General features: G+C 43.9%; 2 protein-coding genes across 2 annotated transcripts; both read left to right on the forward strand.

The window, feature by feature from the left end:
* The first annotated feature begins 736 nt into the window (after nucleotides 1-736).
* Nucleotides 737-13,318, forward strand: ALG8 (ALG8 alpha-1,3-glucosyltransferase). The gene is made up of 13 exons (XM_051778937.1): nucleotides 737-876; nucleotides 1,754-1,832; nucleotides 3,100-3,293; nucleotides 4,803-4,912; nucleotides 6,400-6,467; nucleotides 7,009-7,135; nucleotides 7,726-7,829; nucleotides 7,938-8,058; nucleotides 8,346-8,485; nucleotides 9,277-9,416; nucleotides 10,094-10,191; nucleotides 11,273-11,345; nucleotides 12,697-13,318. The coding sequence occupies exons 1-13, from the start codon at nucleotides 770-772 to the stop codon at nucleotides 12,926-12,928; spliced, it is 1,593 nt and encodes a 530-aa protein (XP_051634897.1). The 5' UTR covers nucleotides 737-769; the 3' UTR covers nucleotides 12,929-13,318.
* A 1,933-nt stretch (nucleotides 13,319-15,251) lies between these two features.
* NDUFC2 (NADH:ubiquinone oxidoreductase subunit C2) lies at nucleotides 15,252-17,719 on the forward strand. The gene is made up of 3 exons (XM_051779468.1): nucleotides 15,252-15,448; nucleotides 16,534-16,677; nucleotides 17,516-17,719. The coding sequence occupies exons 1-3, from the start codon at nucleotides 15,310-15,312 to the stop codon at nucleotides 17,563-17,565; spliced, it is 333 nt and encodes a 110-aa protein (XP_051635428.1). The 5' UTR covers nucleotides 15,252-15,309; the 3' UTR covers nucleotides 17,566-17,719.
* Nucleotides 17,720-20,075: the final 2,356 nt, after the last annotated feature.

Here is a 20,075-nt window from a genome sequence, read left to right on the forward strand (position 1 = left end):
GAACTTCTGCTGATGGCTGCAGCCTCCCTGTCTTCTGGTTTGTACTTCTTGTGCACCTGCTTGCTGGCAGAGCATGGGAATCTGAAAAATCCTTGATTTTGAGTAAGCACTACTTAGCAGCAATTAAAAATCACCGTGTTATCAATGGTATTTTCATAATAAATTCAAAACACAGCACTATACCAATTACTAAGAAGAAAATTAACTTTGTTCCAGCCAAAAGCATATCCAGGTGAAAGTTCAGCCTAAGACTTCAGCAAATCCAGCTGCTCATGCTAAGTAAAGGCAGGCAAGCAGCATGCTAAATCACACACTATTAGAGCTCTTAAGTGACTTGGTTTTATTTAAAACTCTTTAAGCTAAACAGGTAAGACCTCTCAACAACCACTCAACCCCACATCACAGAATGAATCAGAGCGTTAAGGATTGGAAGGGACCTTAAAGATCATCCCGTTCCAGCCCCCCTGCCATGGGCAGGGACACCTTCCGTTAAGAGTAGGTTACTCAGAGTCCCATCCAACGTGGCCTTGAGTACTGCCAGGGATGGGGCATCTACAGCTTCTCAGGGCAACCTGTGCCAATGCCTCACCACGCTCACGCAAATAAACCACCTCCCAACATCCAACCCGAATTTCCCCTATTTCAGTCCGTGCCCATGACAGACACACGCGGAGCGCTCCCCCCGCATGCGTAGTGGCGCTCCCGACGCCGCTGCGGGCGGATGGGCGGGGCGGGCGCGCGCTTCAAACCGAGGAGGCGGGCGCGGCGCATGCGCAGGGCTGGGGGCTCGCGCGCCATGGCGGCGGGCGGCCGCGGCTGGTTCCGCGCGCTGGCGCTCGGCGTGTCCTTCCTCAAGTGCCTCCTGATCCCCGCGTAGTAAGGAGCGGCCCTGGGCACGAGGCGGGAGCGGGTGGCGCTGGGCTGCCCCGAACCCCTGGGGGCGGTGGCCGCGGGCGGCGTGGGGCCGCCGTCCCCGTGTGTTCCCCGGGTTGGTGAGGGGAGCGGGGCGGCGCCGCCTCTGCGGCGTGGCACAGCTTTGCTTTTGTCTTTGGGAGCCCTTCCAGCCCCTCCCGGCTGGCTGTTCGCGTTAGTTTTAAGGTTCAGGTTGTTTAATGTGCTGGAGCGTTACCACTTCATAATTTTAAAAGTTTTTTTACCGTGGGAAAAAAAAACAAACAACAACCAAATTGGCATAAAAAGTCAGTTAAAATCTGTAATTTCGCTTTAATTGTCTAAAAAGGCCAAGCTATAAATAGTTCTTGCCCTTTAGCCAGCTATATGAGTGACTTTTTACACGGTCAGATAGTGATAGGACAAGGAGGAACGATTTTAAACTAAAAGAAGAGAGATTTAGGTTAGATGTCAAGAAAATATGCTTCCCTGCGAGGATGGCGAGGCACTGGCACAGGTTGCCCAGAGCTGCTGCGGCTGCCCTATCCCTGGAAGTGTTCAAGACCGGGTTGGATCGGGCTTTGAGCAATCTGGTCTAGTGGACGGTTCCCTGCCCATGGCAGGGGAGTTGGAACTAGGTGATCTTTAAGGTCCCTTCCAACCCAACACGTTCAAGGATTCTCTCGTATATCCTTGGCACAAAGTTCATGCAGCATCTTTGCTGCTGTTTCAGTTACTTGACCACAGTTGTACCCTAGAGCTCATCAGTAGAGACTTCCTTTTTACCTGCCTATGGTGAGGTACTCTGAAATGTTTCTCCTTTAAGTGCATGTATGTGACATTTAATATACCCCTTCTGTAGTTATTCCACAGATTTTGAAGTACATAGGAACTGGCTTGCCATCACCCACAACTTACCCCTCTCTCAGTGGTACTACGAGGTAAGTATGTTTGGGGTTTTTTAGCTGTGTATGAATTATAGGCACATTGGGTATGTCAGACTTTGTGAATGCTGGAAGAGGTGGTTGGTGGGTGTCATGCAGTGGGACAAAAACATACCAGTCACAATTTGTTGGCCCTGTGTAGCATTAGTTAAAAAAGTGAGAGTTCTTTTGGGAAGCTGCAAGTACTTAAGAAGGCAGAATGGCAAGAGCAGTTAAGGCGTGTGGGTTATTAGAAAGGCTGTGTAGCACAGGAGCAAGTTGCATGGTAGTCTTAAATTGCTGCTCGCTTCGCTCTTGTCCTGGATGATACACAGCTATCAGAATATAAAATGAATTATGCAAATGGGTATAGACATATGTATGTTATGAAATCAATCACTTTAATAAAGTTTTGAGCCTTTGCTCATGTACTAGTAGTGTGCATTGATTTCTGTCTGGATGAATCAACTTTAAGTTTGTGATAGACTCAGCCTATATAATTGGGTTTTAATCTATCTTATAGTATCTTCTGGAGGATAGGGATACAAATCACAGACTTTAGTACTCCTCCACTTAAGCATCTGGGACCTGTGTATCCAGGAGTAAACAATTTGTGCAGGTCAGAACTTCGTAAGGCTGATCCAGTATTGTAAACCACATTTCTGTGATGCCAGCACGATCCCAGTGCCAGAGGATAGGATGCCTTTTATCAGCATGAGATATGCATTTGGGAACATGCACACTGAAAACTGTACCTCATCCCAACCTGCTCTGTTTCTCCTTCTTCCTCTCCTATTCCCACAGCCAAGGATTGTTCAGAGCATAACAGCTGTCCTTAAAGGAAAAGATCACATAATGCCATTTGGTCTTGATAAGGTCATACGAGAGTTAAGACTTATGAATGAGTTATTTTGAGACTGTAGCAAGGCTGAGTGTGTTGGTACGTGCTCCAATGTAGACCAATATTCGCTGTGGTCTGTTTTACTGAGATTTTTTAATATTGGCCCTATTACTGTAAGTTGATTTATAAAGAACAGACAGTTATATATTGGTTAGGTGCAGATACATAAAATGCTGTTTAATCTTTTCCTACTAATCAGGAGATGTCCTGTCTCTCTACCTGTACTGCAAAAGAACAGCTTAAATCATGCTCAGCACCACAGAGCTGGCTGCTCACTGTGGAGTAGTTTCTGTTAAATAGAGGCTACTGAGATAAAACGCATCAGCTGAAGGACTGCAAACAGCATGGGTTGTCTTAAACTATTTAATCTTCTTTTGTCGTTAGGCAACTTCGGAATGGACCCTGGATTATCCACCGTTTTTTGCCTGGTTTGAATACGCGCTCTCGCACGTGGCCAAGTACTTCGACCCGCAGATGTTGGTTATCGAAAACCTGAATTACACCAGTCATGCAACCATTTTCTTCCAAAGGCTTTCTGTCATTTTTACAGATATCCTCTTCATATATGGAGTTCATGAGTAAGTCTTAACGTTCTAATTTTAGGGACAGTGGGTAGTCTTTTATATGTACCACAACAAATAACTGTACGACTGAGCTTGTAAATGCATGGAAATGCCGAAGTAGCTTTAACCTATTCGAGGAGAAATTTGGAATACAGTGCTAAACACAATCTAATGTTTTGTTCTGGGAGATGCAGTTTCTGTACATGTGGTAGATTTGCACGCAGTCAGACATTAGCTGCTGTTCCATGTGTTATAGTTGGTTTTGTTTCTGTCACTGGGTTCATTTTGTAGGACTTGCAGGACAACTTGTGTGCTCAGAATAGGCTTTTTTCTTGTTATTTTTCTTACTACTCTGTTCTTCTAGAGTAGAAGCATAAAGGAAATTTGTCACAAAGTATCAAATATGCAAAGTTGCTCCGGTGTTTTTGGTATTTTTGATGATAAGCTGATTATTCCAAGTCTAATAGAAAAATAATAGGATTGGGTACTTTCAGTGTGCCCTGACTTTGTAAAGAAGTATTTATCTAATACCTAAAGAGTAGAGTGGAGGATGTTTTGAGAACTATGTTGTCTACCTTAATGATTTGGCTGTAACAGTCTTCCCTAGTTTTAATCTGTCAGTCAAAATCCAGGTAGAAAATTCTCTGACTGGAGCACTGCCTAAGCCCTTTTATTTACTTTATTTGAAATGAGCTAGCTTTGCGTTGTGACTTTTTTTTCTTTTTGTTGTTTTGGCTCACAGATATATGAATGTGGGGCTGAAGGCTCAGGGCTGGTGTCTGCATGGGGTCATTTTGCTAAGAGAGGTGATAGATGTCCCATGCCTGGAAAAATTCAAGGCCAGGTTGGACAGGGCTTTAAGCAACCTGGTCTAGTGGAAGGTGTCCCTGCCCATGGCAGGGGTATGGACTACATGACCTTGAAAGGTCCCTTCCAACTCAAACCATTTCATGATTCCATATATGAGCTGGCTTTCTTAAAATGGCTCTACAATAGTATTTCAACACAAATCATCTGTAACTTTTTAATCTGACCTAACCTTGCCTTCAAAAATAATATGAACCATATTGCTTCACGCAGAGAAGTAATAGGATTTTTAACCAACAGAGATAACTCATAATATTGAGGGAGGGGGGATGGAAGAAGTTAATGTCCAACCTTAAATACAACTTGGTATGTTGTCTCCAGATGTAGCAATACATTGCTCATCCATGATGGCAAGCAGGCTGTGACAGCAGGAACTTAGTGAACGCAGGACTTGAACCTGAGGCTAAGTTAGTTAACATCAGCTTTGGTATGTGGAACACACTACAGCTTTGAAATTGAAAATCCTTCTTTTACTAAACTTTATTCATGACACTGTGATGACACTGCCCTTGATGAATTTAGCAAGGATTTTATCATCGTCTTCCGTCCTAATAAAAGGGCTAACTTCAGATTAAGTGCACCTTTCAGCTTTTTAAACCAACAATGCTTTTGTTGTCTGTTTGAATTAAAACTTCTGTTTCTTCTGCCTTTGTTCAGATGCTGCAGATGCATAAATGGAAAACGAGCTGCAAAGGATATCCTGGAAAAACCAGCATTTATTCTTGCTGTTCTGCTCTTGTGGAATTTTGGGTTGTTAATTGTGGATCGTATCCTTTCAGACCATTATGGACTGTTTGTGCTATTTTGTTGGTTTAACAATCTGTTACAGTGTGTGGTACCAATTCATATTGCTATCACAGCAAATAACGCTACTGATTTTTTTTCTGAGGTTAGTTAAATAACTTCATGTTTTTATTAGAATTCTTATTTGGCAAAATGAAAATTAGTCCATTCTTCGTCTGATTTGCCAGAACTGCAGGAGAACCAACCAGTCTGGCAGCAATGTGTCTGTTCCTGTTGGGTGCTCCTCCTCCACCTGCCTACAGAAGTATTAGCAGACAGGCTCTATTTTCTGGGTGTGATTCCAAGTTTGTCCCATGGCAAGGAAAATCTTAAAAAGCTTTTTAAGTTCAGACTGTATTCAATTGGCTAATGTTATATGGGAATTAGGGAGGCTTTCTAAAGGAAGATATCACAGAATCGAATCGTAGAGTTGAGTTGGGTTGGAAAGGACCTTAAAGATCATCTAGTTTCAACACCCGTGCCACGGGAAAGGACACCTTCCACTAGACTAGGTTGCTCAAAACGTCATCCAACCTGACCTGGAACACTTCCAGGGATGAGGAATCCACAGCTGCTCTGGGCAACCTGCTCCTGTTCTGGTTGCCAGGAACTGTCACCAGAAACTGAGAAATTGACCACTTTGTTAGGTTAAAAAGTTGACATCACTTTATTCAGTGTAGAGGTATGTGGGGATAGCTCCGCAAAACGTGTATATCAGTTATCAAAAGTTTTGACTATTTATACACTTCAGCAAACAAAGGAATTAATGTTCACTGGCTTACAAGTTACGTAGTTCTCTTTATTAATTAGTGTTCTATCTTCTATTGTTATTGATTTCTTGCTTCTCATGCTAATTAGTTCACATTTTCAGTCTTTTTATTATCTTTTTCTCAGATAGGACATCTCTGGGATATGTAACATGTCTGTGGTTTATAAATTCTGCATTCCTGATGTTCAGTTCTCAAAAATAAATTATCTTCCAGGTTTTGTTAACTTCCTCCTCCAGAGCCAAGCCCTAAACTTTTAATTTGTTATTCTAACACATGGACATTACCCAGAGCTTACCCATCAACTGTTATCTATTTCACCAATTAAATCTCTTCTCAACATTTTCTCCAACTGTTGCATAGGTTCCTTTTTTAAGAAATATAACTTGTTTGGTAACACGAGTGCTTAAAAATTTAAGTGGAGATTTAACCTGTTTTTGGTTTGTCTTATATAAGTTGCATAATACATATGTAGATTGTTGTGTTTCATTTCATCAAGGTAATGTGCTAGCATTAGTAGATTTTGTGTCTAAGAGTACTAACAGTTAATGTTAAATAATAATTCAGCGTGGTGTGAATTTAAGATTGCTTTCTTGATTTAAATTCCATTTTAATTTGAATTTATTGTTCAGAACTTTGAGTCTTCCCCAGAAAACAGAATAATAAAGAAACCTTGCTTTATTCCTTTCTTGACTCAAGTTCAGATATTCACTTCCAGTACAATGGCTTTCTGTTTGGGCTGATGCTGCTTTCTGTTGCTCGTCTGTGTCAGGTAAACTCAAGTGACTCTCATCTATTTGTTGCCATATGTGTTTAGGTGCATTAATTCACTTCATTGAGCTGCCCATGTTGAAGGCAGTGGTAGTGGCTTGATGTTGAGGTGTGCAAAGCTGGATGTCTAATTATTCGTTGAATTTCGGAGGGAGGAGGAAAGCTTGAAACTCACCATAATTGCTTGCTAATGCTGCAGCATTGCAATTCCCACTGAGAAAACTAAATTCTGTATTACAGCTAAGCAATGTGGCATCATTTCTTGCCATCCTCTTCCAAATCACCAGTCCTTAGAAAACATACTTCTGAAGCTGTGGGGAAGGGAGGCCTGTCCCAGTTGTCCAAGTATGGTGTGACACAATAGTTTCCTTCTCCATACCTTTTGTGCATAATACTACTGAGTTTGTAATTTTAAGTAAATACTTTTTTTTTTATTTTAATGCCTGTAATAACTGTCCCATCGCCGTAGGAGTACAACAGGGGACCATTAAGAGTTAGTACAGAGTACAGGAAAAAGAGCTTGGGTTTTGTTTTTCTTTTAGAAAAGGTATTTGGAGGGCGCTCTTCTTTTTGCTGTTCTTCTGCATTTCAAACACATCTACTTGTACGTGGCCCCAGCATATGGCATTTATTTGTTACGATCCTATTGTTTTACTGCAAATAATGCAGGTAAGATGGGGTTTTCCTCACTGGCTTTTGGGGATTGGGTAATCAGTGCAACTAGGGGAACACTCAAGATATGCAGATGCAATTGGAACAAAATGGCTGTGTGTCAAACAAAAATTCTCCTTGACAGCAGAATTGACAGGATCTTGCAAGATCTTTGAAATACATTTGTTTCTGTACAATTCCTGTTACTTTGAGTCCTTTGTTAAGTTCTTTGTTAAGAAGAACGAGCATGAGCAAACTGCAGGTGGCATTGGAGGCCATAAGAACTGTTATGATAGCATCAGAAGCCATTTCAAAGTCCTTCTTTGAGTTTCTCTCCACTTTTTAGCACTAAAACATGCCTGATACTCCTCATGTGAACAGGGAAGGTAAATTTGAAAAACAGCAAAAGATTGAAGCTCCTGCATTCTACAGTGTGGAAAAAGATAAATGCCAGCTGACTGTTGAAGGAAGCAACTGAATGTATTGCCATAAAAGGCTGTGTGCCCCTTCTAAAATAGGTGCTATCAATTCCCTGTCAGTGTGGAATGCTTTGTCTCCTTTTCCACTTCCCACAGTAACTGTTTTCGTAATCCATTTGTTTCTTGTAGATGGATCCCTGAAGTGGAGAAGTTTCAGCTTTCTTCATGTAACTCTTCTGGGACTGATTGTCTGTCTTGTTTCTGCTCTTTCCTTGGGACCCTTCCTAGTATTGGTAATAACCCCTTTTTCACATGTTATTCCCCAGACCTGTTAAAAAATTGCCTTATAAAAATACCATGTCTTGTCTAAAGAGGTCGTTTCTTTCTTCTGTTTTCTGTAGGGCCAGCTGCCTCAAGTCATTTCACGGCTTTTTCCTTTCAAGCGAGGCCTCTGCCATGCCTATTGGGCCCCGAACTTCTGGGCTTTGTACAATGCCATGGATAAAGCACTAACAATTCTTGGTCAGTATGCTGATCTTGCTGCTTGGTGCCACTTGCTGATAGAGCTCTCTGGATTTTAGTCTGCCCCATTTTGAAATGCATGTAGTAAATTACGTTTTCAGATTGCTATAAATCATCTGATTGTCCACGTAATGTAATGTGTAAGTTCTCAGCAGTAGGTCAGAGATCAATCACTTCCCTCTGCTATCCTTTAAAAAAAGACAAGACTTGTCCATGTACTCAGTTCAGCTACTTCATTTCCTTTATTGGCACTTCTCAGTTTGTGCTTCTTTATGTTTTGTTTTTAGGTTTGAAGTGCAATTTTCTTGATCACACAAAAATCCCTAAAGCCTCCATGACAGGAGGGCTGGTTCAAGAATTTCAGCACACTGTCCTCCCTTCAGTGACTCCACTGGCAACATTAATCTGTACTTTCATAGCTATATTGGTAAGAACAACTAATATTTTTTGAAACTTAATATGGTTTGTCCCTATTAGGTTTTAATTGATTAGTGTACACTTCAAATATGTTTTCTTTAAAAAAACAATAAAGCCAGTTATTAGAATAAATTTGGACTTAATATCTTTCTTGATACACAATAAAACTTTCTTCGAATATGAAATTATATTTATGGCCCCTGTCAATGGTTAAAAGAGTGTTAAAAGCAAACTTGGATCAAAACCAGTCTGTGTGCTGAGCTAGAAGTAACGTTTTGTGGTAGAAGGTGGTTGACGTGGGTGGAGTTTCTGATGGAGCTGTTTGAGCAGCTTACAGTGTTCCTAACAGCATGAGCCACAGGTAAATGTAGTGTTCTTCACATGGCAAGCACAGAATGAGAGGTTCAGTAAGGAATTACCCAAATACACAGTTCTTTTCACTTTAATGAGTAACTAGCCTTTAATGGGAAATCTTTGTTTCAACACCATCATGTGGTGACTTTGATAAAATGAATTTAGTGACTTAGATTGAAAGACAGTTCTTGCATGCAAATGGCAGGGAGTTGGCTGTGGTCTTTCAGTCTACTTTCCCCTCCTGTTATTTCGACAGAATTCCTTCAGGCTCTACTCATACACCCAAATAGATCTGGTTCCTCCAGTGCTATATAATGCTTGTGCCACACAAGCACAAACCTGGGTGCAGTGGGGTGTATTAACATTGAAAAATCTCTTTGGACGATGGCTTGTGTTCAGGATTGCCAAACTTTTCACTGAAGTCCTGTTTTTGCCTGTTGTTTCTAGCCCTCTGTTTTCTGTCTTTGGTTTAAACCTCAAGGGCCCAGAGGCTTTCTGCAGTGCCTTGTTCTTTGTGCGCTGAGCTCCTTCATGTTTGGCTGGCACGTGCATGAAAAAGCAATACTCCTTGCTATTCTGCCTTTAAGGTAAGTGAGTTTTGTACACAGTAGTTGGCCAAAGTGGACCTGCAGCCACTTGTTAAGGAATCCTCCAAGGGGATCACTTTGTTTTCAGTATATTTCAGAAGATGAACGTGTTTATAGAATGTCTTAAGCTGGAACAGTGTAGTGCACTTGAATTAATTTCAGGCATAGATCAAACCTTGATGAGTGCTGTGGTTCATGTTCTAAAATGCTGGATAGATTGGTCAGCAGCCAGCTGAGGAAAGGGATCTTCTGCACTGTGCTTGACAAGAATAATACACAGTTTCTACCAAAAGAACTTTATGCCTGCCTGGGGTAGAAGTAGGCTGTAGTTCATAAACTGCCTGACCAGTATTGCTCCAAACTGTATTTTCCTCCCTCAGAGATTTAGTGATGTTTAAGCTCTTGTGTTCTGTCAGGCCTTGCCAGTAGTTTTGTTCAGTGGGGGTGTGGTTTTCTGGGGGACGGTTTCCTGGATAATTTTTCTCCTGTATTTTTATTTCTGGGGCTATGTAGTTTGGAAGCAGGAGACTTCATCACAGGTCCAGTGTTTGGAGGGACTGTGGTACCATGAAGCTATTTGACCTTTCTTCACTTTCTTGTGAATTGTGTAGTGCTCTGCTGAAATTAAGTTTCTTTACTAAAAGACAAAAGCATAACAAATTTTTGTCATTTTTTAGCTTGTTGTCTATTCAGAGAGCCAAGGATGCTGGCATCTACTTGATTCTGACAACAACAGGGCATTTCTCACTTTTTCCATTGTTGTTCACTCCACCAGGTAAAGTGTTCTTCTTTCTGTGGTTTCATCTTACTACTTTGGGGTTTTTTTCCAGATATGTCATGCAGGTAATGGGTTTGGATTAATTTATATAATAACCTTGAAAGTTGCAAGGAGGCTGTATGTCAGCCTGTTTCCATAAATGCAAACTCTCCAACTAGTGAAAAGAATCATTGGGTTAAAAAACTGTAGAAAGACCATAGTTGAAATAGGCCTCAAGTTGAAATAGGGATGAGAAGTTGTCAGTCAGTATTTGTTATCCCTTGTTCTGCCACAGTTCCAGAAACCTCCTGTTGTCATAACCATGTCAGGCAAAACTGATGAAGACAATTTGAAACTACAGCCCTGGCAGGCTGTTTTCCAGCTGACTGCTTCCTTATGCTGCCAGTACTGTGCTTAAATTAAAAAATCATGTAGTAGCATCAGTTAAGTCAGTGTGTGTAGGGACAGATGTGTCTTTGTGACCAAAACCTGTTTGTTCCTTCGTTCACCTCCTACCTTTTCAGTTAATCAGGGGCCTGTTTGCTTTTCTCAAACTCCAGGCCCTGGTGGTTACGACAACACTGTAACACTGAATTGATTGTCATCCTTCTGGGAGAGTTCAGATCCAGGCACTCACAGTCTTTTGGTCTGACAGTGCTGCTTATTTGTGACAGCTGCTGCCTTCAGAAATAAGAAACTTCCTCTGCTTTCTCTATTAGTTAATTTTTATCTCGTGTGTGACGTAGAGCTCAATAGTGTTGATTTGCCTGTCATTTTTGCTTTAATCACTTCCCAGTGATTTGTGATTTCTTTTGAATAGGGAAATGTTATTTGCAGTGCTATCACAAGTTGTAATTATAATTATTGTGTTCAGTATGTTTAGAGATAATTGAAGTAAGTGTATTGCAAATGCTTGGCATTTGCTGTAGTAAACATCTATGCTTATTTTTAGTATCCTGAGTAGTAAAACATGTAGGTCTGCAGAAAATAAATTTGAACAATGCAAGCGTGACTAGTAGGATTTAAAGATAGTGCAATTCATATGGCAAAAAGTTTTCATAATTAATTTTAAAAGTCCATAATGTTCTTTGCTTTTCAGAACTTCCACTTAAAATACTGCTTATGCTGCTGTTTACTGTTTATAGCTTCTCTTCATTGAAATCTCTATTCAGGTAATTAAAGAAACTTCATTCTCAATGCCAGGAACAACAACATTTCTTCTGGCACTGGAAACAGTCTTGTCTTAAGGGGGGCAAACAGCACAGAAAACCGATGCTGAAGTATCAGGTTGAAGTGTTACTAGTCAAAAGATGCTGCTGCAGCAGTTCTCAGGAGGCAGTGCTTTAGTTAGGATTATTACAGCACATCCTGGTTATGTTTGAGTTGTGACAGCTGCCCAGTTAGTCCCAGCAGGCTGTAGATCCCCACCTGCCTGATATCCTGTTGAAGCATGGAGTTGTGATGCTGTATCCTGTGAGGATTTAATTCAGTCTCGGAGCACTTACTACAGTGAGTTATCTGGCGATTGTTTATCTTACTCTGCTCTGGTTTTTTACAGTAGTAGTATTTTAATGTGTGGAAGGGACAGGTTATAAATAACGTACTGTGATTTGTCAACCAAACTGCAAACATTTGGCTGCCAGAACATGTAATTATCCAAATCATCCTGTGTAGTTTTACAGCCTATTGATCTCATACCTGCTTGACCAAAGATACTGCTTATCCTTACAACCCCTGTAGTCTCCACTTCCCTGTTTCCCAGACTTTTTTCAGGGCAAAACCAAGCTGTAATGAGGGATGTCAAAAGGGCTGTAAACATGTGTTCAGTACTTCAAGCACCTGTTTTTTGTAGGTGGGTTTTTTTTGGGCAAGACTGCTTTTTCCCCCCTTAGTGTTTAAGAATTCAATCATTCTGTCTCAAGAGCTCTAACTAAAAAGCTCTGTAGGAGCTTAGCTTTTGTCTAGAGATGGGACTTTTGCAAGTTTCTTGTTCCTAACTTGCCAAAAGGAACAAATTCCTGCCAGAACTTGAAATTCCCTGTAAGCTACCTGCAGTCAAAACCCTACCACCGATGTCCTTTGCCAGAGAGATTGGCTAGACATTACATCCTACAGAAAGCTTGGGGGAAGAGGTTAAAATAAGTGTGACATTTCCCCTCTTTGGATATAGAACAACTTTGGTGGAACAAGTGTGTGTGTGAAGGTCTGTTCAGTTGTTCACTGAAAGGAGGTGAGGTGAAATACAGCAGCTGATAAGGTTTCTCCTTAGATTCCAAGGCATCTTGGAATTTGGTGTAAAAGGCACGTGATAAGGAAATTAGCTGTAGTCTTGGCTATCATGCTGGGGGGTTTTGTTGTTTGTTTTTTTTTTTTCTGAAACTTTTTAAATTGTTATTTAAAGCCTTGTTGTGAACTAATAGATATTCTTTGCTCTGGTCACCAGTGATAGCTGAAAAACAGAATTGTTATTTTTAGTTAACATCCTGTATTTTAACACTACCTCTTTTTTAATTCCTCTCACAGGAGAGAGAAGCCTCTCCTTAACTGGCTTGAAACAATCTACCTCATCCAACTCGTGCCTTTGGAAATCTTCTGTGAAATTATATTTCCCCTGACCCCCTGGAAATGGCACTTCCCTTTTGTCCCTCTGTTGCTGACCTCTGTATACTGTGCTCTGGGCATCACATACGCTTGGCTCAAACTCTACGTCTCTGTCTTGACTGAGAGAATTCCTGTCAGACAAAAGGCTGAGTAAAGCCACAGTGCTGGGACCAGTCCCAGGATATCCCTTTGAGGGGATTACTGGCACAGGTGTATGTCACAAGAACATACAGCTCTGGATAAGACACAGTGTATGTGTACCATTGCCACGTGGGGAGGTTTTCTTCCAGCACTCCTATACTGCCCAACGAGGATACCTCTGATCAGAAGTGCTCACAGTAACGTGGAGGGCTGTGGATAAACTGTGAAGCTCAACAAGGTCCAGACTTCTGTCCCAAGGAAAACCTGCCTGATTCTCCCATTACTGTTTGTATTTGAATAAAAGTTGTTGTGTCAAATTAGAAGGGATGATTGCTGTGTAGGAGAGCGTTGTCACTGTGTTCTGTGGAACTTGTAAATTAAAAACTTGACATTTTTTCTTTGAGCATTTCTTGCATTTTTTTCCGCTCACATCTAAGCCCTGCTTTTGAGGGACACCTGCACAAGTAAGGATGTAGTGTCTAGGTGGAAACTTTGTCAAAATCTTGAACACTCAAATATCAAGTTTTTATATGTCCATATCCCATTGACCTCCTTGTTTCATGGATACTCTTCAAAGAGGCTTTAATATTCTTTTAATACTTATTTGTGTAGCCCAGGTGACCAAATTGAGGCTTGGGACTGACATGAAGGATTTTTTTTTAATACCATTAAATCTACCCTATAATGTGGCTGCATAATGGTATTTATTTGTAATTAATGTAAAAGTCTGCAACTGTAACAAAAGATCAAGTGTCCACAGTTCCTCTAGACAGTTAAAAAAAAGGTATATTGTATTCTGCCTCTGGAATCATGTACCCTGAAAGGTAAGTTATTTCTGTGGTAAATAATTGTACTTTTTAAACCCTATATAACCATCCCTAAAAGATGTTGCTCTAGAGATTGGGGTCTGGTTTGGATTCCAGTGCTGACATAAAATGGGAGGAGAAGGGATGGATTTGTTTTGGTTTGGTTTTTCAAGTAGTTTTTGAACTTTCTTCTGTGTTAGTTGAAGAACTGGACCCCTTTGGAGAGGATAGTCCAGGGGATAGTTACGCTTTTTGAGTTCTTTGAATATTTCAGATGTTAAAAGAGAGTGGGGCTCTTGTTAGGACAGCAGGTTGAGTAGTTGCTGTGGCCATTTCTGTAACCAAAGAGCTTGTGCATTTAAACTTTTCACAGTCCGTGAGCTTGTATTCAGACCTTCTCACTCTGTTTTTCATTACTTTCTCATAGTTTCTGCTTTTTTTTGCACCTCAGCAGCTTTGCCTTGCTCTTTTTAGCTGCTGTGGCTGCCATTGATGCCACGGTGCTTCTTACCACCTGTATTTTACTGCTGGTCTAGGCCTCAAAGTTCTGCACAGGGTAAAGCATCCACAGTGCTTGTGTTTGTCTGCATGGACGTGCTGTCCTTTGTAGGGAAACAGTAATATTTAAAAAACAAACAAAACCCCCAAACAAAACAAAAAAACAAACAAAACCCAACAACAACAAAAACAAACAAACCAAAAACACAAACAAAAAACCAAACAAACTTGGCTCTTCTGCAGCAGCACCTTTGCAAGTCAAGCCTAACTCCTTCCAGAACAGTTTGCCCAGGGGAGCTGTGGTTGCCCCAGCCCTGGAAGTGTCAAAGGCCAGTTTGGACAGAGCTCTGAGGAGCCTGGTCTGGTGGAAGGTATCCCTGCACATGGCAGAGGGTTGTAATGAGATGATCTTTAAGGTCCCTTCCAACCCAAACTATTCTGTGAAATTCAGTCTGGGGCAGTGACTTAGGTGACCACCTCTGGCCATTCTCTAATTTCTGCTTCAACTTAAGTGTCTCCCACTGGGGAGCAGTGACTGCCCAACCTCCTCCTGTGTGGAGAAAAGTTAAATAATACACTTTTAGGGAAGAGGCTGAGAAGCCTTTAGGACCGGTGGTGTCTTCTTAATGCAAGGGTTTTTTTAATGGTTCCATCAATCCTGCTATGGTGGCAAGTGATTTAATGTGGTTTCGTAATAATTAAAAAAGCAAAAGCTAACAACATGGTGTAGGTCTCAGTGTTTAATCTGTCGGCAGGACGACCTCTGAAAATTAATGGGATTCGATTTTAGTCCTTTATCAATCCCCTAATTTACTTACCGACCGGCCTCCCTGGCCCTCCAGAGGCAAGCGGGGCCGCCTCACCCAGCGGGCTCAGGGCTGCGGGAATCCCCACCCGACCCCTGCTAGAGCCGCTCAGCCTCGGGTAGGGGTGGGTTTGTGTGCCGGGGAGGGTTGGATTTTGGGGTGTTTTTTTGCGAAATAACCAAAATCAGGGGAAGGCAGCGGAACGCGGGAGCGGGACGCGGGCAGGCGGCGGAAGGCGCAGCCGGCGCTCCGCTCCGCCGAGTCACCTTGGGCGGGCCGCAGCCATGGTGTTCCTGCCCGACGAGTCGCGGTCGCTGCCGCCGCCGCCGCTGTTCAACAGAGGCTCGGTCTGGCTGGGCTTCGTGGGGTGGATTACGGCGCTGCTGGACAACACCTTCAACCAGCGCCCCGTCCTCCGAGCCGGTGCGGGGAGACAAGAGGGAGCCTGAGGCGAAGGGGAAACGGGGCGGGGGGGGGAGTGGCTGAAGTGAGGGGCTGGGGAATGGGCTTTGTGGGATTTGGGGTCACTCTGAGGGATAAATGCAGGTGGAGGAGGGGAAACTGCCAGGAGTGAGGGGCTGGAAGGGGTAGGGGCGCTGCAGGAGTGAGTGTGTGGGATTTAGGGTGACCTTGAGGCTTATAGGGGCGGGAGTGAAGGGAAGGAGGCCCTGAGGGGGATATAAGGAGGGATATAGTGAGGGATACGGGGGCTGGGGTAGAGGGAGAATGTGGGGCTTGGGAAGTGCTGTGTGGGATATGGGGTCACTCTGAGGAATAAATGAAAGGGGAGGAGGGGGGAAACTGCTGGGAGTGAGGGGCTGGAGGGGCCTGCGGGAGCGGGTGTGGGGAATTTGGGGTGACCGTGAGGGATATTGGGGCTGGGGGAGGGAGACCTGAGGTGGGGGGATGGAGAGATAGAGCAGATTTGGAGGGCTGGGGAAGGCGGTATGTGGGATTTGGAGTGACCTTAAGGGTTGAAGGGGAGGGGGCCCTGAGATGAGAGAGTATGTGGGGCTGGTGAATGGAATGTGTGGGATTTGGGGTCAGTCTGAGGGATAAATGGGGAGGGAAGGTGAGGGAACCCTGAGTGAGGAGTGGTGGGAGGGTTGGAGGGGAATGGGGTGCTCTGTTGTGATTTTGGGTGTCTCTGTGAGGGGATGGGAGTGAAGGAGTGGGAGCCCTGAAATGAGGGTTTTGTTGGCCGGGGGGGATTGGAGGTAGTTGGAGGGGGCTGAGAAAGGGACGTGGTACGGGTGTGGAGGGGATTTGAGGTGACTCTCTGAAGGGATATGGAGGGCAGGAAGGGGAAGGAGCCCTGAGGAAAGGGGGTCTCTCCGGGGGTCTGGCAGGGGCCGTGGGAGGTGTGGGTGTGTAGGGACCTTCACTGGGGGAAAGCAGGGAGGGAGGTGCTGGGGCATGAGGGACCCGGGGAAAGCAGGGGGCTGCCTGAGGACCCCAGGGAGAGGAGCTGGGACAGGGGGACATGGACATTCCTCTTCCTGCTGCAGGTGTTCACCGTCAGGTCCTTTTCACCACCGTGGGGTGGTTTGTTGGCTACTACCTGGCGAAACGTTCAGATTACATCTATGCCAAAAGGGACAGAGAGCTGTTGGAGTATGTCAGGCATCACCCAGAAGACTTTAAGGTGGCAGGTACGATGAGCTGGTTTTTTAAATGAGACCTCAGCCTGCCTTATGTTCCAGTTAACAAGTGCTAACGTGTGTAAAGATATTGCTGAGCTAAGTCTCTCCCGCTTATTCACAATCTAAATTGCAACAGTATTAAGGATTTTATGATATGAAAATAGATATTTTTATTGAGCTGTTGATCTGCCTTGATGACCACCTCTTCCTCTTAAAAGCTTATTTTAATATAGAAATAGCAGAACAAAAAGAAAATAAGAATAGACCAAACTGGTACCACTGAAGAAGAAATAAAGTAATGGAAATTAGAAAGCTCAGGTCTTATTCTTGTAACATCACAATTGTACTGTTTATTCTACAAAATGCCCATGCATGTAGATTCGGAAATTGCGTGATGAATATTCAGAAAACAACCAGAGCAGGTGAAAAAAGAGTAAATAGAAATGGCAGGAAGCCTGAAGTGCTCTTGGCTTAGAACTGTGGTGAAGAACAGCAGTTTTTTACTAAATGTAGTCACTGAGCCCAAAGAGGCCATGGCAGATTTTGGTGAAAGCTGTCCATTTTCTGACACAATACAGTTAGGTGACTCTGGCTGTTGGATTGTGGTCTGCATCGTACCATGTTGGAAAGAGTATGTACAAATAAAAAAGTGTTAATATGGAGATGCCTTTGCAGGGATCTGTGGAGAGCCCTATGGGAAAGAAGTTATGCATTTAGTTAAAACAGCAAGCTGGTGATTCACTGTTAGTAGCAAAAATCAGATTTTTGGTGGCTTTGTTAAGATTTTAATATAAAACATATTCCGGATTGATCTCAAATGCTGATTAGGTTTTCCCACCTCTTACAGAAAAGAAAAGAATAGGAGAGCTTTTGGAGGATTTCTACCCAATCCGCTGAGGATTTCTCCAGCGGCGACACATCACAGGATGATTTAATGCCACACCAGGAACGTCGGCAATGTGGCTGCAACTGTTGAACCGTCCATGGCTTGGAAAGTGAAGCTTTACTCGCTTTCATGTAATAAAAGCTTGATTAAATACTTTGTGTTTAATTATTTGTTCTTCTGTTCTGTTAAAGTGTGTCAATACGTGGGTGACTGATATTTGTAACAGGATAATAACTTTGATTTAATCTCTTTTCAATTGTTTTAATTGTGGGAGTGGGAGATTGTTCACGCAGCATATACTTTAAAAAAAACAGAGTGTAGTTGTGTAAGTTCCTCCTCTTTATTTCTCAGTGGCATTTCTCCTGACCCTTGAGCATGCCTTTGACCAGCCCTGCAGGTGCTGCAGCCAAAGTCTTGCTGTGAAATTAGTTCTGAACAGCTAACAAAAATATATGTGCTTCTTTTAATTAATTCCCTCTCGATATTTTGCATTCTTACGTTGCTTTTTCTTTGCTGGCAATGAGGATCCAACCTTTCTGCCTTCTCACTTGGTTGTTGGCTCCTAAATCCACATACTGAACACAAATGTTCCAGATGTCACTGCAGGGTGCTTGGCATCTCTGGGGTTAAAACACTTCCAGTTGAGGCTGCTCCAGTTGTGACAGTTTTTTATCTAATTACCTTTTTTTACTGGTTTTCAGTATCTGCCCTGCTTCCTCCTGCACTGCCTCTGTCCCTGTGCATGTTTTGTGAGACTTCCTGCTCTGTGCAGCATCTCAAAGCTCTTTCTTGAGCACCTCTTCCCTGGGGAGGCCTCTCGCCATGCCCTGGGTGCTGTTCCCTCACCCCTGCTTCCCACCGGTGCTGTACAGAGGGATGGGATAGTTGGATACCTCCCAGGGTTTGATTCTGCTCTCAGGTGATGTTCCAGCAGAACTTGAAAGCTCCTTGGATTGACTGGTGGAAGTGATTGCACCAGCATAGCTCTGTTTGCAGCCACTGCTGCAGCTGCTGCCTCCCCTTGCTCTGCCCACCCCTTGTGGGCCCTCCTCGCCCAGAGGGACTGGGATGAGTGTTCCCCTGGGCTGGAAGATGTCTCTGCTGAAACCTCATTACATTAAAAAGGGAAATGACAATCAGATGGATTAAACCACAGATTCATAGAATGGGTAAGATGGGAAGGGACCATTGAAGGTCATCTAGTCCAACCTCCCTGCTCAAGCAGGGTCCCCTAGAGCATATTACGCAGGATTGTGTCCAGACATGTCTCCAGGGAAGGAGACTCACAACTTCTCTGGGCAACCTGTTCCAGTGGTCAGTCACCTACACAGTAAAGTAGTTCTTCCTCATGTTAAGGTAGAACTTTCTGTGCATTGTTTTCTGTCCGTTGCCTCTTGTCCTATTGCTCAGCACCACAGAGAAGAGACTGGATCCATCCTATTGGCACCTCCCTTCAGAGACTTATATACATTGATGAGATTCCCTCTAGGTCATCTCTCTCAAGGGTAAACAGGCCCAGCTCCCTCAGACTTTCCTCATAAGAGAGATGCTGCAGACCCTTAATCATCTTTGTCTCCCTCTGCTGGACCTGCTCCTGGAGCTCCATGTCTCTCTTGTGTTGGAAACAGTGCACCAGGTGAGGCCTCACCAGAGCTGAGCAGAAGGGAAGGATCCCCTCCCTCCACTGTCTTTGCCCTGAGGACACCTTGCTGGCTCACAGCCAACTCAGCTGACAGCAGAGCCAGACCTGGGGAACCCAAGTGTGGATTTGTGAGGTTCTTTCCTCCAGCATCTCCCTGAGCAGGCAATAGGCAGCAGCAGGAGGTACAGTCGAGACCAGAGCACCCCAAATTGAAAGGCAAGGGTGGGCAGATGGGAAACCTGCCCTGCGGGAGGGGTGGGGATGCTGGCAGCCCCCCATCCTTGGGGGTGGGTGGTTGTGTGATTAGGACTTCTTGGGCCTGGTTAGAGAAGGGAACTTGGGGTTTCTCATTCTTTTGACATTTTGGGTCAAAGCTGTACTTTCTCTCTTGTCTTCCTGACACTGAGCCTCTGTGCCCAGGTCACTGCTCTCTGCTGACTTTGATGCCCCTAAACAGATTTAAAGGAAGTGCTGCCATCCTGATTTGCTTCAACGACATGAACAGAAAACATATTTCCCCGTGGTGGATGGCGACAGTGCGGGTGTCCCGGGAGCCAGCACCCCCTGCCAGGCCAGAGACGACCTGATCTGCCCCGTCTGCCAACGTCCCGCTGGGACCAGCGCTGGGTTTTTCCAGGACAAAGACCTTTCCTGTGGCCATCTAACATCTCTTATCAGCTGTGGCCAGCAGGGGTGTTCAGCAGCAGCAGGGCATCATGAGGGCTTGACGCATCCCTGGGGCAGTGTGACGCAATGCCCTGCAATAGGAGCAGGCAGAAGGTTCCTGTGACACACCGGGGTCAGGGCCAGCTGGACAGACAGCGGCTCTTAGAGACAGACCCACAAGTCCTGGGGGGTTGCAAGTGGCGCAGAAGACGT

Source organism: Manacus candei, unplaced genomic scaffold (genome assembly GCF_025592945.1).
Source record: "Manacus candei isolate 608988 ecotype Guabito, Panama unplaced genomic scaffold, ASM2559294v1 h1tg000014l, whole genome shotgun sequence".
In the NCBI taxonomy this organism is placed as follows: Eukaryota; Metazoa; Chordata; class Aves; order Passeriformes; family Pipridae; genus Manacus; species Manacus candei.

What these genes read in the sequence shown, in the direction of transcription:
- ALG8 (XM_051778937.1), top strand. Translation starts at nt 770, where the DNA reads ATGCGCAGGGCTGGGGGCTCGCGCGCCATGGCGGCGGGCGGCCGCGGC. An exon ending in TTTTACTGCAAATAATGCAG is followed by an intron (nt 7,136 to 7,725) that starts GTAAGATGGGGT and finishes TGTTTCTTGTAG; the next exon opens with ATGGATCCCTGAAGTGGAGA. An exon ending in ATTGTTGTTCACTCCACCAG is followed by an intron (nt 10,192 to 11,272) that starts GTAAAGTGTTCT and finishes TTTGCTTTTCAG; the next exon opens with AACTTCCACTTAAAATACTG.
- NDUFC2 (XM_051779468.1), top strand. Translation starts at nt 15,310, where the DNA reads ATGGTGTTCCTGCCCGACGAGTCGCGGTCGCTGCCGCCGCCGCCGCTG. An exon ending in GCGCCCCGTCCTCCGAGCCG is followed by an intron (nt 15,449 to 16,533) that starts GTGCGGGGAGAC and finishes TTCCTGCTGCAG; the next exon opens with GTGTTCACCGTCAGGTCCTT. An exon ending in AGAAGACTTTAAGGTGGCAG is followed by an intron (nt 16,678 to 17,515) that starts GTACGATGAGCT and finishes CACCTCTTACAG; the next exon opens with AAAAGAAAAGAATAGGAGAG.